This window comes from Lethenteron reissneri, chromosome 7 (assembly GCF_015708825.2).
Source record: "Lethenteron reissneri isolate LAM-NWPU_2019-01 chromosome 7, ASM1570882v1, whole genome shotgun sequence".
Lineage (NCBI taxonomy): Eukaryota > Metazoa > Chordata > Hyperoartia > Petromyzontiformes > Petromyzontidae > Lethenteron > Lethenteron reissneri.
In genome coordinates this window covers 4,845,171-4,866,105 of record NC_083785.1, presented here as the reverse complement: position 1 = coordinate 4,866,105, position 20,935 = coordinate 4,845,171, and the positions used below count along the sequence as shown (strand labels likewise).

The window sequence follows — 20,935 nt, the reverse complement described above, 5'->3', positions numbered from 1 at the left end:
AAATGTATTTCACTTGTTTACCCGAGAAGCCTCAGTCTCAAGGACCTCTTTCAGGAGGGTCCTGCCAAGCTTTCACAGCATTGGGATGTTTGGCCAATACCAGTTTCATTATATTTTAGCTATCGAACCCAGACCCTTTTTGCGGTGAGGCACCAGTGTTACCACTGCGCCATCCTGCCGGACTAATGAGAATGAAAATTATATTCTCATTTTAGCCGTGCATCCAGGGAACCTAATGAAAGTAAAATTGTTTGTGGTGTTTTCACAGCAGAGCCACACATGGCTACCAGTGGGTACAGAGAGAAGGGGGATCAACAGCTCGTGATGGGTCTGATGACAAAAGGGCACCTTCTGGTGCAGAGCACTCTCGGGTGAGTGTCAACTGAGTGGCATGCAGTGGCACTGCTATGGGTGGGAATATAGGAGAGGCGAAGGCAATTAAGATGGAACGTGGAAAGTTGGAAGAGAATGGAGTGTCTAAAATTAACCATTGAAAAGCACATTGAACTCGGTGAGTGTTGCTCACTGTGGCAGCCCACCGCCACATTATTCAATCTGCCCAAATAACGACAAATCTGTGTCTCTGTGAAAACACAGACGCTGCCTTGCTTGGCAAGCACAACGCTTTTGCTTGAGCCCTTGAGGTCACCGTGGGTAAGGCTGAGACGGGGTAGGGCATGCCTACCTGGCAGCCGTCGCGCTTTACCCTTTTGGCGAATCCTGAGATGGCTCTTGGCCGTCTGCTCCACCACTAATCGCTGCATGGCTTCCCTCACAACGAACACACACTCCTCCTACCTTCTCATGAATGCCTGGGTGAGGCAGAGCAGTGCATCTATGCCTCGAGTGGCTGCATGTGTTGCAGATAAAATAGCTGCACCTTTAGCCACAGTGTGCACAAGTCCTTTGTGATGGGAGATTGTAAAGTTTCATATTGATGAGTCACATGAAGTATATAAAGCACATGCCTTTTAGTTTCGATTAATATAAACAGCTTGCATGTACGTTGTATTATCTCTTATTCATATTTAGTTTATGTAAAAAAAATAAGAAAAAATATCTTGTATATCGAAACAAAATAGGTGGTAATTATGCTATGGGCGGTTGATTGTATATGGCTCGGCATGTTTAACGTGGGATGTTGGGTTTACGATGTGACTTTTATTTTGTCCGATGTACTTTTAGCCAATGTGCCTTTTGGGGTCACCAACCCCTCAGTCTGATTTGCCATGAGGCTACCTATATTGAATTGCAGTTTGTAAGCCGCATTGATATTTATATTGAGTGCTGATGTTTTACGCAATATTTTCTCTAAATATTAACACAATGCAGTGGCTATGCATAAATCTAACCATTTTCTATAGACCGCCATCACAGGGGGAATATAACTACAATTGAACTCACAGCTTCAATCATGTCATGTATAAAAGTTTTATCCGTTTATGAGAATGTTTAGTTGAATAAGCTGTGTACATGGTTCACAGTGTGGGAAGCAGGAGACGATAACATGAAGTGTATTTACACACAAGAGTATTTTTCATTTAAGGCTGTAACATATCACGCATGTCGATAACCGTTGCACATTCTAACGCATGTGTGCCGTTAAATAAAGTATATCTTGCTAAACTCATCACTTCGTGTGCTGAATTTTAATTACCCACAATCGCTTTCATTTATTGGAATGCAATTCAAATTTCCAACCCATTTTGTGGCTGTTGAGTCTGCTAATAAACTGCGCAGTTGGCACAATTGCATGGCTTTCCCACTAATCCGCTCTCCGTGCAGAGTGCACGAACTCTTGGCTCCAACACGACCGCATGCACACACTTGTCGTCTTGGCTGCTGAACGTTGCCTCCAGTATCGACGGGTTCGAGTTCTACAAACCTTTCTCAGGATGCGCATTCATTTTGGATTATCTTTGCCCTCGCGATGTGTTCGGTGCAGATTTACCAGTGGTGGCCACTGCTCCAATATGCTGTACTATTATACCATAACACAAACCTGGGACCTATACCTCACTGAAAGTTGAAACTGTTCTGGGGTTTTGCTTACAACAGTGAACCATTGTTGATGAAATTATGCACTGCCAGAAGGTCATATGGCTGATGAGATGTGTAGAAGAATTAATATATTTTTTTACATGTGGATGTTACGTATTGCCTGCTGATTTATTTTGTACAATTTTACAAGTCATCCTGTGTTTCGATGGGCACACATCACCGGATGTTGTTTTAGTTGCAAATGTAGAAATGCTGTTTTTGTAATATATTTGTATTTTTGTATTGTCTTTTTTCCAAGTTACATCACAATTGTTCCAATCGATGTAACACCGAGATGACAATTTCCACTTGGAGCTCTTGCAGAAAGGATTACATCAGTGCATGTGAGAACAGCTTTTGGAAGATGATATCACAGAACTACATCTTATATCCATTTGCCTCTCATATATAGAGGCTGCTACACCCAAACATTTGCAGATCACTCTTGCAATTGAGGCCGTGTGGCTAATGGGATATGTAAAAAGACATTTTATTTTTTATGTGGTGACATATATGTGGAGGCGTATTGTCTGCTTATTTAGAGGCACGAGAAGGATCAATGCACAGGGTGCTGTGGGTTTGTATAAAACGAGCGGCGCTGTAGTTGCGTGGTGAATGCATGCTTGCTGCTGTGTCCTTGGCCTCGGGGGTGGTCTCCTTTGCCGCCTGCGGCTCGCGTGGCCACGGGGGGCCCCATCCGCCAGTCGCAATCTGGCTCAGAGGTGCGGGGCGGCCGCAGTTCGGTGCCGCTGGATGCCCAGCGCCGGAGCCGCTTCCCAGACATGAGAGACCTCCTGCCTCGTCCTCAGAGACGTGTCTCCTCCCCCACCAGGTGAGGCCCCCGTGCAACTGCCTGCTGGATTTGCCGCAGCTCTTCCAAGCCCTCTCGGCACAGACCGGGCTGTGCCGTGTTCTGCGGACAATTAGCACACTCCAGACACACTGCTGTGTGCACTTTACCATGGTCTTGCAAGCACGGGTATAGCCTGTGAACACCGGTGGTTTGTGAAGGTGCGGTGTAGGGTTGTTAAATGAAGATCTGCAAACTTATAAGAATCATTTACCCATTCTGAATTCACGAACCTAATTAATTTCAGGATAATTTTAGTAATAAATACACTGATTATCTCGTATTACATTTTCTGCATGGTACATTTGCCTTCGTTTCTCACTTGTCAGTTAAAAAGTAAAGGTGCAGCCCTGCAATTGCTTGCTCAGGCCACTGGTGGTGAAAGGACCAAAGACAAAGATCCCATGTATAACCTTAAAAGACTGGAGGAGCAAGTGGTTTTAGCCAGCACCTTTGAAGGCCAGCACAGCACACGAGGGGGTGGGTGGCCAGCACCATACCCGGCCGCCTTTGTCTTCTTAGTGGTAATGTTTACACACCACACCAGGTACTCATTTAAGGCTGAGCCGACCTAGGAGAGGCCCAGGACCAGTTCAGATAATCGTCAAGGGTGTTGACCGTGAGCAGGAATTGAATCTGGGTTGCCGGGGTAGGCATACCCACACTTTACCCTACTACACGCCACCTTTACCCCACCACATTAATACTGCTAGGTGGACAGAGGCGAGAGGGATTTAATTCACTTTTATAAATCAAATTGGTAATCGACGACCTCTGGATTGCACATCCATTGTTTTGCTGCAGCTCCCTTCGTTGGTGCATGCAGCAAACTGGTAACCATTATTTGAAAAAAAAAATCATGCAGTTACCGGTAAACGGCAATAATTTTTTGACATTGCATTTGAGTATTTCACTTGGATAATCGTGGAGTTGGAGCCTCTCAGGGTGTCGATTGAAACACGCGCAGCAAACGTGTAATGACCCGTACACCTTTCAATCTCTAACTTTTGCAGCATGTATTTACACAGTGAATATGGCACCAGTCAATCGCCACCCTGGATACCCACGCACATTGGATGTTGCATCTCTAGGGATTGTCCAGGTGAAATTTTTTAATTCATGCATTTAAAAAACCCACCTGTTTGTAAGATCAACTGTGAGTGTTTGTAATTCAGGCAAACCAAGCGAGCATCACGCCCAGCAGAAGATGCCCGAGCAGAGAAAGTGACTTCACCGTCTCGAGGAGACCCAGGCAAAGCATCACGCACGCAGCCACCGCCCTCTGCATTGCTCAACTCTGAAGCTCCTTCCAGCCGCTCCCGACATGCGAAGCAGCAGCAGCAGGCGGAGCAGCCTCCGCGCAACGCGGAGCGACCCGCGGGAGGCGTCCCGCAGCCCGCAGGGATGGGCGTGTTGGGGTTTCCTCGACTCGCAATCCTCTCCACGGGCTCTCTACAGCGCCGTGCCGCCACCTCTTCGCAGCGGGACACAGGGCGCCCTGGCCGGACGGGACCCACGGTCGGGGGCCGTTCGGTGGAACTCCAGAATTCTCCTGCGCAACTCACGCGTATTCCCCGCTTCCATTCGGCGGGTGCTGGAGGGGGGCACCACCACTACCACCAGCAGCATCAGCAGTCCCCACCGGCCACGCAGGCCACCCACGCAGGCCAGCAGCAGGACCTGGCTAGGTTTGGCTTTCAGCCCCCCAAGGCCCGTCACATGTTGAAGCCCAAGGACTTTCAATGGGGCCAGACAGCAGCGGTCTAGCAGTTAGGGTTGCCACCTGTCTGGGTTGACCAGAACAGTCTGGATATTGGCAACCATGTTTGGGTTGCAGATCTGGAGGTATTATGTGTAACTCTGTCACAATATACTTTGCAGTTCTGATAAACTTCGGCTGATTGAAAATTACGTCCCGGTTTGGTCTAGAGTGGAAAAGGTGGTGATGTGATGAGTGTAGTGCACTCAAGCCAATCGCGTGAGCTCTGTTTCACCTTGGGAGCAATACAGTTTTTACATGTTTCTATTGTACGGTCGTGGGCCCTGGCAGCTGTTTGTAGGGTGCTGCTGCTGCTGTGTAATGACTTTCTAGTAGTTTGACGTAATCTTGTTTAATGGACCCCCTCCGTCAATTTTTTGGTTTTGGATTGTTGCCTCCTCTCATCACTTCCATTGCTGTGCTGCACTGGTTGCCAATGAGGTACGAAACCACGTGCGTCTCGACATGTGAGATAGTGCACACGTAAGGCCATGTCCCATCATTTGTTTTGAAAGCAACACAAACGGTCTCAGAAATTTAGCTGATCAGGTGGCTGCTCAGCAGCATAGCGAGCGGCTCGCATTCGGAAGGTCGCAAGTTAAAATCCTTGTTGGGGGCTCAAGCAGCCCATCCTCCCTCCGGGGTTGATCAAATTAGTACCACTTTATGGGAAGGTCAACAGTGGTTGTCCTATGGAGAGACTCGCACCCACCACTGGAATCTGGAATTCCCCCACTGTCTCGGTGCTGTAAACTTAAGATGAGCATCATTGCCTCGTGTCATGAGCATAAAATCACAATTGTGTTGGCTGGCAGGTGTGGGAGGGCCTGGCAAGGGTGGTTGTTAAAAGGCAGTGAAAGATGTCACCAGGTGCTTTGTAACGGGGGTGGTCAGCTCTGCCCTCACGACGCCCTTGCTCGTTCAGGATACGAGCGCTCGATGACTTCCCAGGGTCACTCTATGCTGAAATAAATAAATAAGCATACAATCCGCCTCCACATAAAATATATAACGTGATTATTCACTCTTGAGTATAATTATTCACATCCTATCAGCTACGTGGCCTTGTGGCCGTGTATCATTTTAGAGAAGGTTTTTGTCTTTGTATATCTGACATCAGTATGCCATACTCAATGGTTCTTTCGGTAAAGTCACGTAGGTATAAAATAAAATAAATCACGACGTTTCGGGCGCAACACAAGCGTCCGTCATCAGGTGATGACTTTATTTGATTTTCTACCTACGTGGCTTTACCGAAAGAACCAAAGAGTATGGATTCCTGCAGTCACGAAAGCTTCAAATCAAGATGATGAGTATTGATTCAAGCAAGGCTGATTGCTGATGAGACGCTGAATGTCAAAGCCGTTCCAGAGTTTGTGTTGAACCAATGCTCCATAATAAAGGTTTTTTGGGTCAGATCGCGTAAATATATAAATGTGTCGTTAAAACCCACCACCACCCGACACAGCCAACTAGTAAGGGTTGTCACGAAAAGAGAACATGCCAATTCGTCACTAGTACAGCACAGCGGGTGTGTTGGAGAGCCAAGCCACAACATTTACAATCTGAGTACGACTTTTCGCCAGTAATTACATAAAATAATTTCTGTATTTTATGTACCGTGCCAAATCTGACTGGGATGTGTTGTTTTTCCAAATATCTGGCTAGTTTATCAGTTACTCCCGCAAAATACAGATTTTATTTCTAGTACAAAAGATGTCATACCGAAGCTATCAACAGAAGGTGTGTACAGGATTAACTGCACATGTGGAAAATGTTGTTAGGCAAACAGGACGAATGATCAGCACGAAACTAAAAGAACATCAGAGAAATATAAAATTCTCCCAAATACAACTGTCAGCAGTAGCAGAACACGCGTGCCAACAAAGACACTCAATTAATTTTGATAATGTTGAAGTGCTGTGCAAAACCGGCTACTACTGGCCAAGACTAATTAGATAATCTATCGAAATTGAAAGAAATAAAATTATTTTAACCGTTCGGATAGCTACCGCCTTAGTGCTGCGTGGAAGCGAATCATCAAATAATACATTATTTAAATGCATGCCTACAAAGGGCAGCGTACTTCAATATGGATTACCGTTGGTACGGCTATTTTAGTACGCACAATAGACAGTAAGGACAAGATCAAAGGGCTCGCATGATGCGCATGCATAATGTAAGGTTGACTCAGTAATCCCTCCCCCCCCCCCCCACTTTGCGCAAGAGCGCAGAAGCGTGGTCACCACATCTACGCCTCTATATGAGATACGAAACAGGTGGACTTCTCCACAAATCTGGCTGTCGCCTGATGAAGCTAGTTGTAATTACTGGCGAAACGTCGCACTCAGATTGTAAATGTTGTGGCTTGGCTCTCCAACACACCGGTATGCAGTACTAGTGACGAATTGGCCACGTTCTGTTTACGTGACAACCCTTACTAGTTGGCTGTGTCGGGTGGTGGCGGATTTAACGACATATTTACGCGATCTAACCCAACAAAAACTCTAATGGATGATATTGGTCGCGAAAGCCTACGTGTTAAACTGAACCAATGCTGCTGAAATTATGTACTCCCAAAGTTATTGCTAATGGAATGTGTAAAAATACTTTTATTTGCTTGGAGGGACAGATGTGTGAGGGAGGCGAGTTTGTCTGATTATGTATCTTGTATTCTCCAAGATGCCACGGATGGGTCTGATCGTGGTATGCGGTGAGAACCGTGCATGCATCGATAGGCACATGGCAGACGATTCTTATGAACGTGTAACTGACAATATGTAGATTCATAACATTTCGTGATAACCGTGCATGCTGAGCCCCGTGGGCACAGATCCGTACAGCCACGCACAGCAGGGACCATACGAGGACCAAAGTTATATCCATAGACACGTGATCACTTGTATTCCCACTTATTACCCAGGTATGTTTTATTCAGTTGTGTGTGTAAGTTGTACGCAAGTTGTAGGCTTGTAACCTTTCAGTGAAGAACGCTTTTACAGCCGTCTAATGATGGCGTAGTTTAACATCATACCTTGGCTTCAGTTGTTAATTAGCGTGAATCGATAGGCATATGGCAGCCTATTCTCATAAACGTGTAACTGACAATATGTAGATTCATAACATTTCGTTTATACCTTTGTAACACAAACATTAAATAAAAAGTACTTACAGTATGCAACCTCGCTTGTCAGTCTAATATCTGCTCCATAATTAGCGTGGGTGAGACCGCGCATACCAAGTCGATCCAGATCCCGTAGACCCCACTCGACCACCCCCAGGTACGAGAACTCCATAACGACCCCAAACATCCACCACTACCACCACATTCTCCATAATAATCATCACCACCTTCCATTTCCAGCAGCACAACACCCCACCATCACAACAGCCCTACCACCATCATGGTGTTAGGACTAGATCCTTTATGGCAGCAGAGGTCTCACTCCGAGTCAGTCGAGAGGCCGCGTAAAGCTGTGTGGAGCTACATGGCCTATCGTTCCATACTAAGCTACGGGGCTTCTCGACTACAGTCATGCCCTCCCTTCTTTATGCTTGTGTAGTGAGTCCAACTGAGTCGCAGACGTTATCTTGGGAGCAACACTATTTATCCAATAAATAAACATAACCTACACTTGGGTGTTGAATGCTCATCAAGCCATGCTACATCAGAACTAGACACCGGTTCGCTATCCCGGCCCGGACCACGAGCTGCTGGGTCCCGGAGCGCGTGGCTAGAGGCTTCTTTTACCCGACGTGGATCTTCTTCACCAGCAACACGAAGAACCCCGAGCCTCTCGTGGGGGCCCCGTTATATCCCCCTGAGATGGGGCTGGCTGCGCCCTTCGCCCCGCCCACCTTCCAGATCTCGCGAGCTCTTTCCCAAAGGCTCCCTGAGAGATCTTTTAGACCACGTGGCCGCCCAGTGGCCCCCGTCCACCGGTCCCCCCCTTCAATATGATCCGGTCACGTGTCGGCAGGTCAACCAGCGTATCATGCCCCAACGTAACCCTGGCTGGCTGACGCTCCCCCTCGCTCCCTCACCGGCACCGCACACTGCTCGCGGTGCCTCCGCGCTGGCCAGCGCTCACCCAAGCCCCGAAAGGGCTGGAGGTACTACGCCCAGTAAGCGGGCTGCACGTAATGCCAACACATTATCCGCCGTGGCTTCGTAAGCCCGGCACCACACAGTGACAATCACAGTCACTACACTTGTGAAACGTGGACCCCTTTAAAGGAACATCCGTGCCAATTTAAAACATTCAGCCCAGCCTGCCTACCATCTCATTCTGGGTTTAACCAGAGCTGAATGTGTGTGGAGCTCATATCCATGAAAAATATGGACACTGCCCCATCAGTGAGCTCCTCTGGCAGGTGAGGCTGCGTTGGCTGGGTCGTGTAACCTGCATGTCCAGCCACCACACGTCCAAACAACTTTTGTTTGGCCGGATATGGGGGCTAAACGGACGAGGCATATGCTAGAGAAGAGATTGACTGATGTGGTACAGGAGAATGTAGAGCTGAGAGGCCTTGCCGATTACTGGTACCAGCGGTGTCAAGATTGGCCTCTGTGGAGGAGGTTCGAGAACGAGTGCGGGGCCTGTAGCATATGTTATATAGGGGCCCTAAAAAAACTAATATGAAAACACATGTTTAACTTGCATCGTAAAGTACTTGTATTTTTTCATTTCCTATACAGCCAGATAATAGACAAATCGCTAACATTAAACACCCAATCGTTAATAAAAGTTGAAGGCAGTATCGTACTATAGTAATAGAGAAAGCGCAGAATCACTTAACCGGAATTGATAGCTTGAAAGCATTTAGCGCGTGGCCCTTGAAAGTGCGGGGCCCGTAGCTACTTCTTTTGGTACGAGGATAATCCGGCACTGTCGAGAACGCTCCTAAGCAGTTTGAGGCAGTCGCCCTCCAACAACAAGGGGAGGGCGGAGGAGCGAAGCTCACAGCGAGCAGAGCGCCGGGCCGATGAAACGGAGTGGAGTTTGTGCATTTACGAGTAATCTTAGTGAACCCATGGGTCTGTTTCTTGACTTCAACACTTCACGTAGCATCAAAGTGCACCTCGCCCGGCACAAATGCCCCACCACTTCGTGGCTGTGAGAATGGAGCTGTGTGTGTGGAGCTGCGTGTGTGTGTGTGGAGCCGCGTGTGGAGCTGTGAGTGGAGCTATCTGTGTGTGTCAGTGTGTATATGCGGAGCTGTGTACGTGTGCCCGCGTGCGTGTGGTGGCCTCACGCGGCGGGTGGTGGTGGTGATGCCACAGGTCTTGTGCAATCGTCACCATCCACTTCCTCCAGCCCCGCCTCCCCTCCCATCGCTTCGCTCTGGGGAAGAGCGAATTCGCCTCTGAGTTTTCGTCAAAGGAGGAGCGCAGCTGGGAGAGGTTTGGGAGAGTTGGGCTGTCTCGCCTGGAGGCCCCGTCAGCTCCACGCTGCAAGCTGCGCCATCTGCTAGGACCCCCCCCTCCCAGCTCCCTGTAACTGGGACCCCCCCTGCCAGCTCCCTGTAACTGGGACCCCCCCTGCCAGCTCCTTGTAACTGGGACCCATACCCCCCCTGCCAGCTCCCTGTAACTGGGACCCCCCCTGCCAGCTCCCTGTAACTGGGACCCACCCCCCCCTGCCAGCTCCCTGTAACTGGGACCCACACCCCCCCCTGCCAGCTCCCTGTAACTGGGACTGTCTCGGCCCCCCGCGCCAGACACAGGGGGGGGGGGGGCTGCGCTTTCCGCGCGCTCTGCGCCGAGGGCTTCTGTCCAGGGACCTTTGGGGACCGTTCCCGACGTCTTCTGCGTGGCCTGACAAGTCCGTGCCGCGTTGGCGGGGGCGCTGGGGATGGCCGCGAGGCTTCGGAGGCTTCTGGCGACCGCGATGGTGGCGGTCGCTTTTTCTGCTGTCGTGGCCACGGAGGATGAAGGTGAGAACAGGGGCTCTGTGGGGGGGGGGGGGGGGGGGGGGCACGAGGCGGTGTCCTCCAGCCCAGCCGTGGCTGTCACGGAGCCACCGACTCTGCCTGCACCTGCAGCGCCCCCCACCTGCCCCCCACCTGCAGCGCCCACCTCGTGCCACGGAGCTCTTCACGCGGCCGTGTTGTTGGTACCACCCGCAGCCGGGAGCGGTGGCGCACATGAGCCGAGTTAGATTTCGACTCACGACTAAACGAGTAGCTGGTGCGGTGTGTAAACATCGCCACTGGGGAGACAAAGGCGGCCAGGCGTGGTGCTGGCCACCCACCCCCTCGTGACTGCTCTAACAGGCTGTGAAGGCTTTAAGGGGGAGGGGTATTTGTCCATTCTGAATGTCTCGTGCCCATGCGGAATGAGTGCGGCTGGTGTGCAGACGAGCGCTGTCTGGGTCCATCCAGAATTAGCGGTGTCCATCCACAAAGTGTGACTCGTAGTGCAGTAGATGTAGTCCTAGAACTCTGGATTGGATGCGTTCTAGCCACGTCACATACCAATTGGTACGTGCGCGTTATGTGGACATACATCCAGAGACTTATATTGTATCTGAATTGCTGTGATGCTGTTGTCCAAGAGACGCCCGTGACACGGACACCGCAGCCGTGGGAGCCGTGGGAGGCACTCTGTGTGGAGATGGCTGAGGCTTGATGTGCTCTGTGCCGCCCGCAGCTTGTGGGGGCAAGCTGTCAGCCGCCACCCCGGGGTACATCATGTCCCCCGGATACCCCAGGGACTACCCGCCACACTTGGTGTGCCGCTGGGAGCTGCAGGCCCCGGAGCGCGGCCAGCGCATTTCAGTCACCTTCAACCCGCACTTTGATGTGGAGAAGACTTCGGAATGTCGGTAGGTGTCCATCATGACAACTTGCCGCGCCTGTGAACTGTGGTGTAAGGTGAAGCCGAGTGGTTGACAATGGAGGCCGAACTGAGTGCAAAGAGTTTTTAGAAGAGGGCGCTGCAAGGGGATGTTTGACCAATTCTTTATTTCGATGTTCACGTGCGGCATATGCTTTGCTTACCTTAACAGAAACGAACATGAGCAGACACCTCGCCTCGCCATATTTGTATTATTTGTATACATCCTATCAGCCACACGGACTATTGGGACTTGGATTCACCACGCCCGGCCGCCTTGATGGCGATGTTCACACACCACAGCAGTTACTCGTTTGAGGCTGAGTCGACCTTGGGGCAGCCCAGGACCGGTTCAAATAATCGTCATCGGTGTTGGCCGTGAGCGGGAATCGAACTCGGTTCACCGGGTTCGTAGCGTAGCGTGCTAACCACTACACCACCGCTCCCTACACACACACGCGCTTGCTGCAGACACACAACACAACTTTAAGGGTGCGTACGGTAGTAAACGACTCAAATAATAAAGCAGCAATGCTGTGCGAAGAACGCCTTAGACCTGCAACACATTTGTATTTCACTTTAGCCGCGATCAGCAGGCACACTGCGTGACGCTTCCGCACACGGGTCACATGACAGATGTGACGTCACAGCTCACTTGCCGTGCAAAATATATGCATTATTGCGCCCCCCCCCCCCAAATACTAAAGTGTATTTTTTCTAATTTTTACATGGTGTACAGTCTGGAAAGTACCCACATGGCAAATTTCAAGTTTGTTGCATGTCGGGAAGTACGCTAAACATTTTGAACAGACACACATAATCACAAATTTCCCTTTTTTATACATATAGACAAGCAAACTCGACTGGTTTTGACATTGTCTCATCAGCAATTCAGACTTTCTTGAACCAAGGCTGTATGGGCAATGACTCTTTCCTTGTTAGAGACGGATCCTAGTACGACACAAATCTATGCCAAGCACAACACAATCATAGAATCATTCACGCCTTCGGGGAGGGTATGAGCTGACAATTGTTTTCCTTCGTCTCTTGCGTTCTGCACAACGAGACGCGTGTGGATCAGTTTACGTTGGCTTCCGGTTGGCGATGGAATTGGTGGTGCACGCTTTGCCGCATGTTGCCTCCCATCTCATTGCGAGTACGGAAATTACTGTCGCACTCCGAGCTGGAGGTGTTTTGTGCGTCGGTGAAACCGCCTGCCACTGGGCGTTCAGTGTGTAGACGAGTGTTCAGTGTCTAGACGTGTGTTCAGTGTGTCTAGACGTGTGTTCAGTGTCTAGACGTGTGTTCAGTGTCTAGACGAGTGTTCAGTGTCTAGACGTGTGTTCAGTGTCTAGACGAGTGTTCAGTGTCTAGACGAGTGTTCAGTGTGTCTAGACGTGTGTTCAGTGTCTAGACGTGTGTTCAGTGTCTAGACGTGTGTTCAGTGTGTCTAGACGTGTGTTCAGTGTCTAGACGTGTGTTCAGTGTCTAGACGAGTGTTCAGTGTCTAGACGTGTGTTCAGTGTCTAGACGAGTGTTCAGTGTCTAGACGAGTGTTCAGTGTCTAGACGTGTGTTCAGTGTCTAGACGAGTGTTCAGTGTCTAGACGAGTGTTCAGTGTCTAGACGAGTGTTCAGTGTGTCTAGACGTGTGTTCAGTGTCTAGACGTGTGTTCAGTGTCTAGACGAGTGTTCAGTGTCTAGACGTGTGTTCAGTGTCTAGACGAGTGTTCAGTGTCTAGACGAGTGTTCAGTGTGTCTAGACGTGTGTTCAGTGTCTAGACGTGTGTTCAGTGTCTAGACGAGTGTTCAGTGTGTCTAGACGTGTGTTCAGTGTCTAGACGTGTGTTCAGTGTCTAGACGAGTGTTCAGTGTGTCTAGACGTCTGTTCAGTGTCTAGACGTGTGTTCAGTGTCTAGACGAGTGTTCAGTGTCTAGACGTGTGTTCAGTGTCTAGACGAGTGTTCAGTGTCTAGACGTGTGTTCAGTGTCTAGACGAGGGTTCAGTGTCTAGACGAGTGTTCAGTGTCTAGACGTGTGTTCAGTGTTTCTAGACGTGTGTTCAGTGTGTCTAGACGTGTGTTCAGTGTGTCTAGACGTGTGTTCAGTGTCTAGACGTGTGTTCAGTGTGTCTAGACGTGTGTTCAGTGTGTCTAGACGTGTGTTCAGTGTGTCTAGACGTGTGTTCAGTGTGTCTCGACGTGTGTTCAGTGTGTCTAGACGTGTGTTCAGTGTGTCTAGACGTGTGTTCAGTGTGTCTAGACGTGTGTTCAGTGTCTAGACGAGTGTTCAGTGTCTAGACGTGTGTTCAGTGTCTAGACGAGTGTTCAGTGTCTAGACGTGTGTTCAGTGTCTAGACGAGTGTTCAGTGTCTAGACGTGTGTTCAGTGTCTAGACGAGTGTTCAGTGTCTAGACGTGTGTTCAGTGTGTCTAGACGTGTGTTCAGTGTCTAGACGTGTGTTCAGTGTCTAGACGAGTGTTCAGTGTCTAGACGAGTGTTCAGTGTCTAGACGTGTGTTCAGTGTCTAGACGAGTGTTCAGTATCTAGACGAGTGTTCAGTGTCTAGACGTGTGTTCAGTGTGTCTAGACGTGTGTTCAGTGTCTAGACGAGTGTTCAGTGTCTAGACGTGTGTTCAGTGTCTAGACGTGTGTTCAGTGTCTAGACGAGTGTTCAGTGTCTAGACGTGTGTTCAGTGTGTCTAGACGTGTGTTCACTGTCTAGACGAGTGTTCAGTGTCTAGACGAGTGTTCAGTGTCTAGACGAGTGTTCAGTGTGTCTAGACGAGTGTTCAGTGTCTAGACGAGTGTTCAGTGTCTAGACGTGTGTTCAGTGTCTTGACGTGTGTTCAGTGTCTAGACGAATGTTCAGTGTCTAGACGTGTGTTCAGTGTCTAGACGAGTGTTCAGTGTCTAGACGAGTGTTCAGTGTCTAAACGTGTGTTCAGTGTCTAGACGTGTGTTCAGTGTGTCTAGACGTGTGTTCAGTGTCTAGACGTGTGTTCAGTGTCTAGACGTGTGTTCAGTGTCTAGACGAGTGTTCAGTGTCTAGACGTGTGTTCAGTGTCTAGACGTGTATTCAGTGTCTAGACGAGTGTTCAGTGTCTCGACGTATGTTCAGAGTCTAGACGTGTGTTCAGTGTGTCTAGACGTGTGTTTAGTGTCGAGACGTGTGTTCAGTGTTTAGACTGAGTGTTCAGTGTCTAGACGTGTGTTCAGTGTCTAGACGAGTGTTCAGTGTCTAGACGTGTGTTCAGTGTCTAGGCGTGTGTTCAGTGTGTCTAGACGAGTGTTCAGTGTCTAGACGAGTGTTCAGTGTCTAGACGTGTGTTCAGTGTCTAGACGAGTGGTCAGTGTCTAGACGAGTGTTCAGTGTCTAGACGTGTGTTCAGTGTCTAGACGTGTGTTCAGTGTCTAGACGAGTGTTCAGTGTCTAGACGTGTGTTCAGTGTCTAGACGTGTGTTCAGTTTGTAGACGAGTGTTCAGTGTCTAGACGTGTGTTCAGTGTGTCTAGACGTCTGTTCGGTGTCTAGACGTGTGTTCGGTGTCTAGACGAGTGTTCAGTGTCTAGACGAGTGTTCAGTGTCTAGACGAGTGTTCAGTGTCTAGACGAGTGTTCAGTGTGTAGACGTGTGTTCAGTGTGTCTAGACGTGTGTTCGGTGTCTAGACGTGTGTTCAGTGTCTAGACGAGTGTTCAGTGTCTAGACGTGTGTTCAGTGTGTCTAGACGTGTGTTCGGTGTCTAGACGTGTGTTCAGTGTGTCTAGACGAGTGTTCGGTGTCTAGACGTGTGTTCAGTGTCTAGACGTGTGTTCAGTGTCTAGACGAGTGTTCAGTGTCTAGACGTGTGTTCAGTGTCTAGACGAGTGTTCAGTGTGTCTAGACGTGTGTTCAGTGTCTAGACGAGTGTTCAGTGTGTCTAGACGTGTGTTCAGTGTCTAGACGAGTGTTCAGTGTCTAGACGAGTGTTCAGTGTGTCTAGACGTGTGTTCAGTGTCTAGACGTGTGTTCAGTGTCTAGACGAGTGTTCAGTGTCTAGACGTGTGTTCGGTGTCTAGACGTGTGTTCAGTGTCTAGACGTGTGTTCAGTGTCTAGACGAGGGTTCAGTGTCTAGACGAGTGTTCAGTGTTTAGACGTGTGTTCAGTGTGTCTAGACGAGTATTCAGTGTCTAGACGAGTGTTCAGTGTCTAGACGTGTGTTCAGTGTCTAGACGAGTGTTCAGTGTCTAGACGAGTGTTCAGTGTCTAGACGTGTGTTCAGTGTCTCGACGAGTGTTCAGTGTCTAGACGAGTGTTCAGTGTCTAGACGAGTGTTCAGTGTCTAGACGTGTGTTCAGTGTGTAGACGAGTGTTCAGTGTCTAGACGTGTGTTCAGTGTGTCTAGACGTGTGTTTGGTGTCTAGACGTGTGTTCGGTGTTTAGACGTGTGTTCAGTGTGTCTAGACGTGGGACCGCTGCGTTTAAATGCCCCGGTCGCTGTACTTCACTCGACCGCTACTTTTTTACTTCAATGGAAACTCTGTGAACCAGTCCCAAAACCATTACAGTGTCACTGTCCCTGAAGTAAAAACCCAAACATCCCTGTCAACTCCTTATCCACCTTATTACAAACCAATGCATACCTCATTGGTCACCACATGCCCTTATAAATATCAACGTTCATCCTACAAAGTCCCAACGCAAGGGAGAAACACAAACAAATAGGCAAAAAAATGTTGCCCGTATTGAAACGGTTGTACGTATGGACCTAAACACTACATTTCCCCGTACAAGAATAGGGTAAACCGTATGACTTGACAGATATGCAAACAGGCAAAACTCTCACTCAGACACGGATGGAGCTGCTTCAGTGTGGAACGATCTATGGACACTCAAACACTTAGAGCTGGAGAAGCACGTTCTGTACAAACCGGTGTTGCAAACCATTTAATTACACTGTGTAACGAACAAAAAATGTTTTGTTCCTGGGTAATAAGTGTTATTTCCTAATTGATTATTCCTAAAAAGTATAGAAAATGGATATTATTCCCCACAAACGTTGCTTTTGTGTCCTTGTCACAGGAACAAATATTGTGTTACATAGTGTTATTCATGATTATTTACATGTTTGACGGGACGTGATATTGAATGTGTAAATACTTGCTACAAAAGTAATAGATTTAAAATGTTTGTGTACACGCCATTCCACATATGCTGTGCGTGTTTCAATCGACACCCTGGACACCCTTGTAAATGAGAGGTTCCATCCCCGGGATTATTCAGGTGAAATACTCAAAGACGATGTGAGAAAATGATTGCCGTTGATGTTACTGCGAGCATCTGCAGGATAAACTGCTGTCGACACTGCTGATTAACTCAATTTTTTACGCCGATCCACGCCGAACTGGCACTCGGCCTACCCGTGTTTGAGTTGTCTGCGTGAACTGAAATCCCAGCTCCACGGCCTTTCCATCCACAAAGCCCTGGCATCGCACGTTGCCCTCTAGGTTTGACTACGTGGAGGTCCGGGACGGGCGAGACCCCAACGCAGAAGTTCTGGGCAAGTTCTGCGGGAACATCCCCCCCTCGGCGCTCGCCTCCTCGGGCCCGGTGCTCCACATCCACTTCCAGTCGGATTACTCCACCCAGGGCGCTGGCTTCTCACTGAGATTCGAGATACAGGCGACAGGTGGGGCACGGCACAAGCCCGCATGCCCACACGCAGACACCACGGACAGTTTTAATACCTGCTCGATTTGGGAATTTCTTCCTATCGTCTCTTTTCCCAAAAGCTCTTCTAATAAACTTTGCACAGTTCAAGAAATGTCTTTTAAATCTTGATCCATAATTAATTCATGGGTTAGGTGACATTGATCTGACTAAATTTGTATTGTTAAGACCCTCCATCACCTGGCACAGCCAAAACAATCTAATTGACAGGTATACCAACATTTATTGCGCGAATTGTTGTTTCAGCTCACTGGTAACTTCGACAGTGCTGTTTGCTGCTGGCCACTTGACATTGGGAATTTGCTCAGCAACTGTGTTAAAAAAAACAGTCACATCCGTTTGCCCGTTGTCTTTCCTTTTTCGCAGATGAATGCTCGCACACGTTCACAGCTCCTAATGGCTCGTTGCAGTCTCCGGGCTTCCCTGAGCCCTACAAGCACAATCTGGAGTGCACCTACATCATCAAGGCCTCCGTGCCTCGCTCTGAGATCGTTCTGAAGTTCCACACATTCCTGCTGGAGGGAGACCAGCCTGGCACGGCTGGGATACCAGTGGATGCCACGGAGTGTCGCTACGATCGCCTGGAGATCTGGGATGGGCCCCCACGTGGTGGGTGTCTGTCTGCGTGCATGTCTTTGTTTTTGGTGCTTGCTAACTGCACGTGCCCCAACAAGTCTGTCAAAGCTACAGATGGATCTTTGTCTATGTGTGTGGGGAGCGGTGGCATAGCATTTGTCTCAGATGAGATCCTCTCTGTGGGGAAGTCTACAGTGGTTCTATGGATGGACTTGTCCCAGCCATATGAATGCGGAATGTCTGCCAATGGCTCAGGGCAGTACACAGGAGATGAGCACTGCCTTAATACTTATTTACCCAAAATAATTTTGACTCCTGTTCTCATGTTGAACAGTGCCAACTCACTCTTCACTTGAGTGAATGCTTGTCATGTGCAGTACTGGCTGAGGGTGGGTGATCTCCTCGTGTGCGTGGCTGTGTGTAGGGGGCCCCCTGCTGGGCCGGTTCTGTGGAGCAATGTCTCCTGGCGAAGTGCGGGCCTTCTCGGGAATCCTGTCTCTCTCCTTCTACACCGACGGAGGGATCGCACTTGACGGGTTTTGGGCGACATACCGGGTCATCCCGCGGCGTATCATCGAGTGTGAGTGTCACAAGTGTGGAGCAGTATGTTGCGTTTCAATGCTCGTTCGTTTCAGCTTTATTATTGACTGTTGCTGCCATTGGAACAATACAATTCTCAAATTATCTTTAGCATCGTTGTGGATAATATAAGTAGCAATATAAATATGCAGACAATATTCTCCCTTTACACATCTGTTCCTCCACATTAATATTAAAGTATTTTTACACAGCCTTCTGGGAGTGCATAACCTCATCGTTCTTTCAAGCAAGCTGAATTTGCTGGTGACCCTCAACTGCTTTGTAATAATTTGCACAGTCCATGCTGATGACATCAACAACATCAGAAAATGTCACCGAGCTTGCACTTCTCATCCAGAATTGCTCTGTGTTGGTATACATCTCCTGGCTATGAGAATTGCATAAGTCCATGTCAGTGATTTCCTGCTCAAATAAGTGAGCACTGAGGCAGTGCTCATCTCCCGTTTACAGCCCTGAGCTAGTGGTGGAAATTCCACATACCTATGGAAGTGATGAATCTCTCTTGAGGGCAACCACTTTTGACTTCCCCACAAAGTGGTACTGATTTTACCCACACTTGAGGGACCATGGGCTGAGTCAACCCCAACCAGGGTTTGACCCTTCAACATTCCAATTGTGAGCTGCTCGCTCTAGCGCTGAGCCACCCGGCATTTACACGTTCGCTGCCCTGCCGATCGCGCAGCTGATGAGGGCGTCCCTGTCCGCTCTGTTCAGCCGTGCAGTGTAACCAGCCGCTGGGCATGGAGTCGGGCAAGGTGGAGGTCGACCGCATCGTAGCCTCCTCGACGCACAGCAGCAGAATGTGGCAGCCTTGGCAGGCTCGCCTGCACAACCCCATCAATGGGTGGACGCCCAGCAGAGATGATCCGCGGGAGTGGATACAGGTGCGTGGGGGTGCGCAATGCGGGTTCTGCCGGGGCTCATCTACGCGCGCTCGAATGCGACGTCTGCTTCAACGAGGGGTGGTGAATCACACACATTATTGAAACTCCCAACCCAAGGGTGTCGGGGTTGCCATCTCCTGCTTTCCAGTTCACGGCAGTAAAGCATGCGGACTCCTTTCTGTCTTTACGAAGATTGAATATTACCCCCCTCGAACATGTTGGTTTTCTCCAGGAACATTCATTAATGGAGACGGCCAAACATCTCAGTCTATAACCACAGAGCTTGGGCAATTGTTGAAGCCTGAGCGTGGCAAATGTGAATGTACAACTGGCACGGTAGCCTTAGTCACTGCATGAAACAATTGTCCTTGTTCCACAGTTAAAAAGTAAAGGTGTAGCCCTGCAATTGCTCACTCATGCCAACGCTGCTGGAAGGGCCTCCACTCGATCGAGCTCTAGAGAGTGTTTGGTCTACTCTTCTATGCTGACCAAACGTCTTGGAAGAGATGGCAGAGGGGGGATTTGAGAAACTTGCTCCCTTGAGATCGAGTTGGCAACCCCTGGATTGAAATCCACGTGTGCTCACCATTGCTGTGGCTGCTCCCTTGATTTCTTAGTGAAAAAGTGAAACTGTGATGTTGTTTGCTCTAGACATTTGTAACGCAAAAATCCCTACTCCCAAGTCGCCCGCTGAACGGAGAGTTTACTGCACTGACATTTAACCTTGCACTGTCGTTACAGGTGGATCTGGGGTCATTGAAGCTGTTGAGTGGCGTGGCTACACAGGGGGCCGTGTCGCATGAATCACAGATTGGCTACTTTGTCAGCTCCTTTCGACTGGAGGTCAGCAGTTTGGGAGCTGACTGGACAGTGCTCAGAGGGAGCAGAGCCGTGAAGGTACGCAGCGGCACGCCACCCCGCGTCACATCACTGCACGGCACACCCTGCGGGCACACCAGACAACACTCCACACGTAACACCCCACGGCACACCCCCACGGCACACCACAAGGCACACCGCATGGAACACCCTGCGGCACATTAGGCAACACTCCATACATAAGACTCCACGGCACACCCCCAAAGCACACCGCATGGCACACCGCATGGCACCAGATGTGATTCAGCATGAAGCATTCAGGGTCGTTGATAATCCAGATCTCACTGAGTCACTCTAGTCAACTGCTTACCAGCAGCGAGTTGTCTCATCACCCTTCTATTGCTGCTACCAAGGTTACTGGTTCCTTGAACAACACATTTATTTATAGAAAATACATTCTTCAAAAACAAAATTTTAACATGAGAAATATATATATCTACCTTTTAAAAAATCTGTCTTTTGAATGAATTAGTTTAGCGTGCAAACGAGGTCGTGAAGACCTCTTAGTCCACCTTATAAAAATTGCTCAACTCCGTTCTGTTCTGCCATCCTCTGACGCAGAGTGGCTGGTACACGCATTTGTATTTTCACGGATTGACACCTGCACTGCCTCGTTGCTTTGGGTGCGGAGTGTGGTCCTTGGTAGCATCCAGGGTGATCACTCGCACCCCGTGGCTGCGAGAACCCATCTCATCTTCTGTTCTTGCATCGTTACATTGGCTTCCCTGTGTCTTTAGTTGAGTGGTTGTAAGACCTTGTGAGGGCCTACTCCACTTTATATTCAGGAATTGGTTCAATCT

The 20,935-nt window shown here is 49.1% G+C and overlaps 2 protein-coding genes across 6 annotated transcripts in view; both read left to right on the top strand.

Moving 5' to 3' along the window:
- The window catches only part of LOC133356128 (partitioning defective 3 homolog), an 81,849-nt gene extending 74,019 nt beyond the window's left edge, over positions 1 to 7,830 (top strand). For all 3 annotated transcript variants that reach the window (XM_061573520.1, XM_061573519.1, XM_061573521.1), the window contains 3 exons: positions 269 to 371; positions 2,745 to 2,872; positions 4,066 to 7,830. In XM_061573520.1, coding sequence (XP_061429504.1) covers positions 269 to 371; positions 2,745 to 2,872; positions 4,066 to 4,657 — 823 coding nt within the window. In that variant the 3' untranslated portion in view covers positions 4,658 to 7,830. The remainder of the gene's footprint in view (positions 1 to 268; positions 372 to 2,744; positions 2,873 to 4,065) is intronic.
- Positions 7,831 to 10,202: 2,372 nt separating this feature from the next.
- LOC133356092 (neuropilin-2-like) overlaps positions 10,203 to 20,935 on the top strand; it is a 29,439-nt gene continuing 18,706 nt past the window's right edge. The window contains exons 1-7 of one of the 3 annotated variants that reach the window (XM_061573518.1): positions 10,203 to 10,586; positions 11,302 to 11,476; positions 16,974 to 17,155; positions 17,563 to 17,805; positions 18,197 to 18,352; positions 19,087 to 19,256; positions 19,998 to 20,153. In XM_061573518.1, the coding sequence (XP_061429502.1) occupies positions 10,505 to 10,586; positions 11,302 to 11,476; positions 16,974 to 17,155; positions 17,563 to 17,805; positions 18,197 to 18,352; positions 19,087 to 19,256; positions 19,998 to 20,153 (1,164 nt within the window). In that variant the 5' untranslated portion in view covers positions 10,203 to 10,504. The remainder of the gene's footprint in view (positions 10,587 to 11,301; positions 11,477 to 16,973; positions 17,156 to 17,562; positions 17,806 to 18,196; positions 18,353 to 19,086; positions 19,257 to 19,997; positions 20,154 to 20,935) is intronic. The other 2 variants (XM_061573517.1, XM_061573516.1) reach the window with 2 other exon arrangements.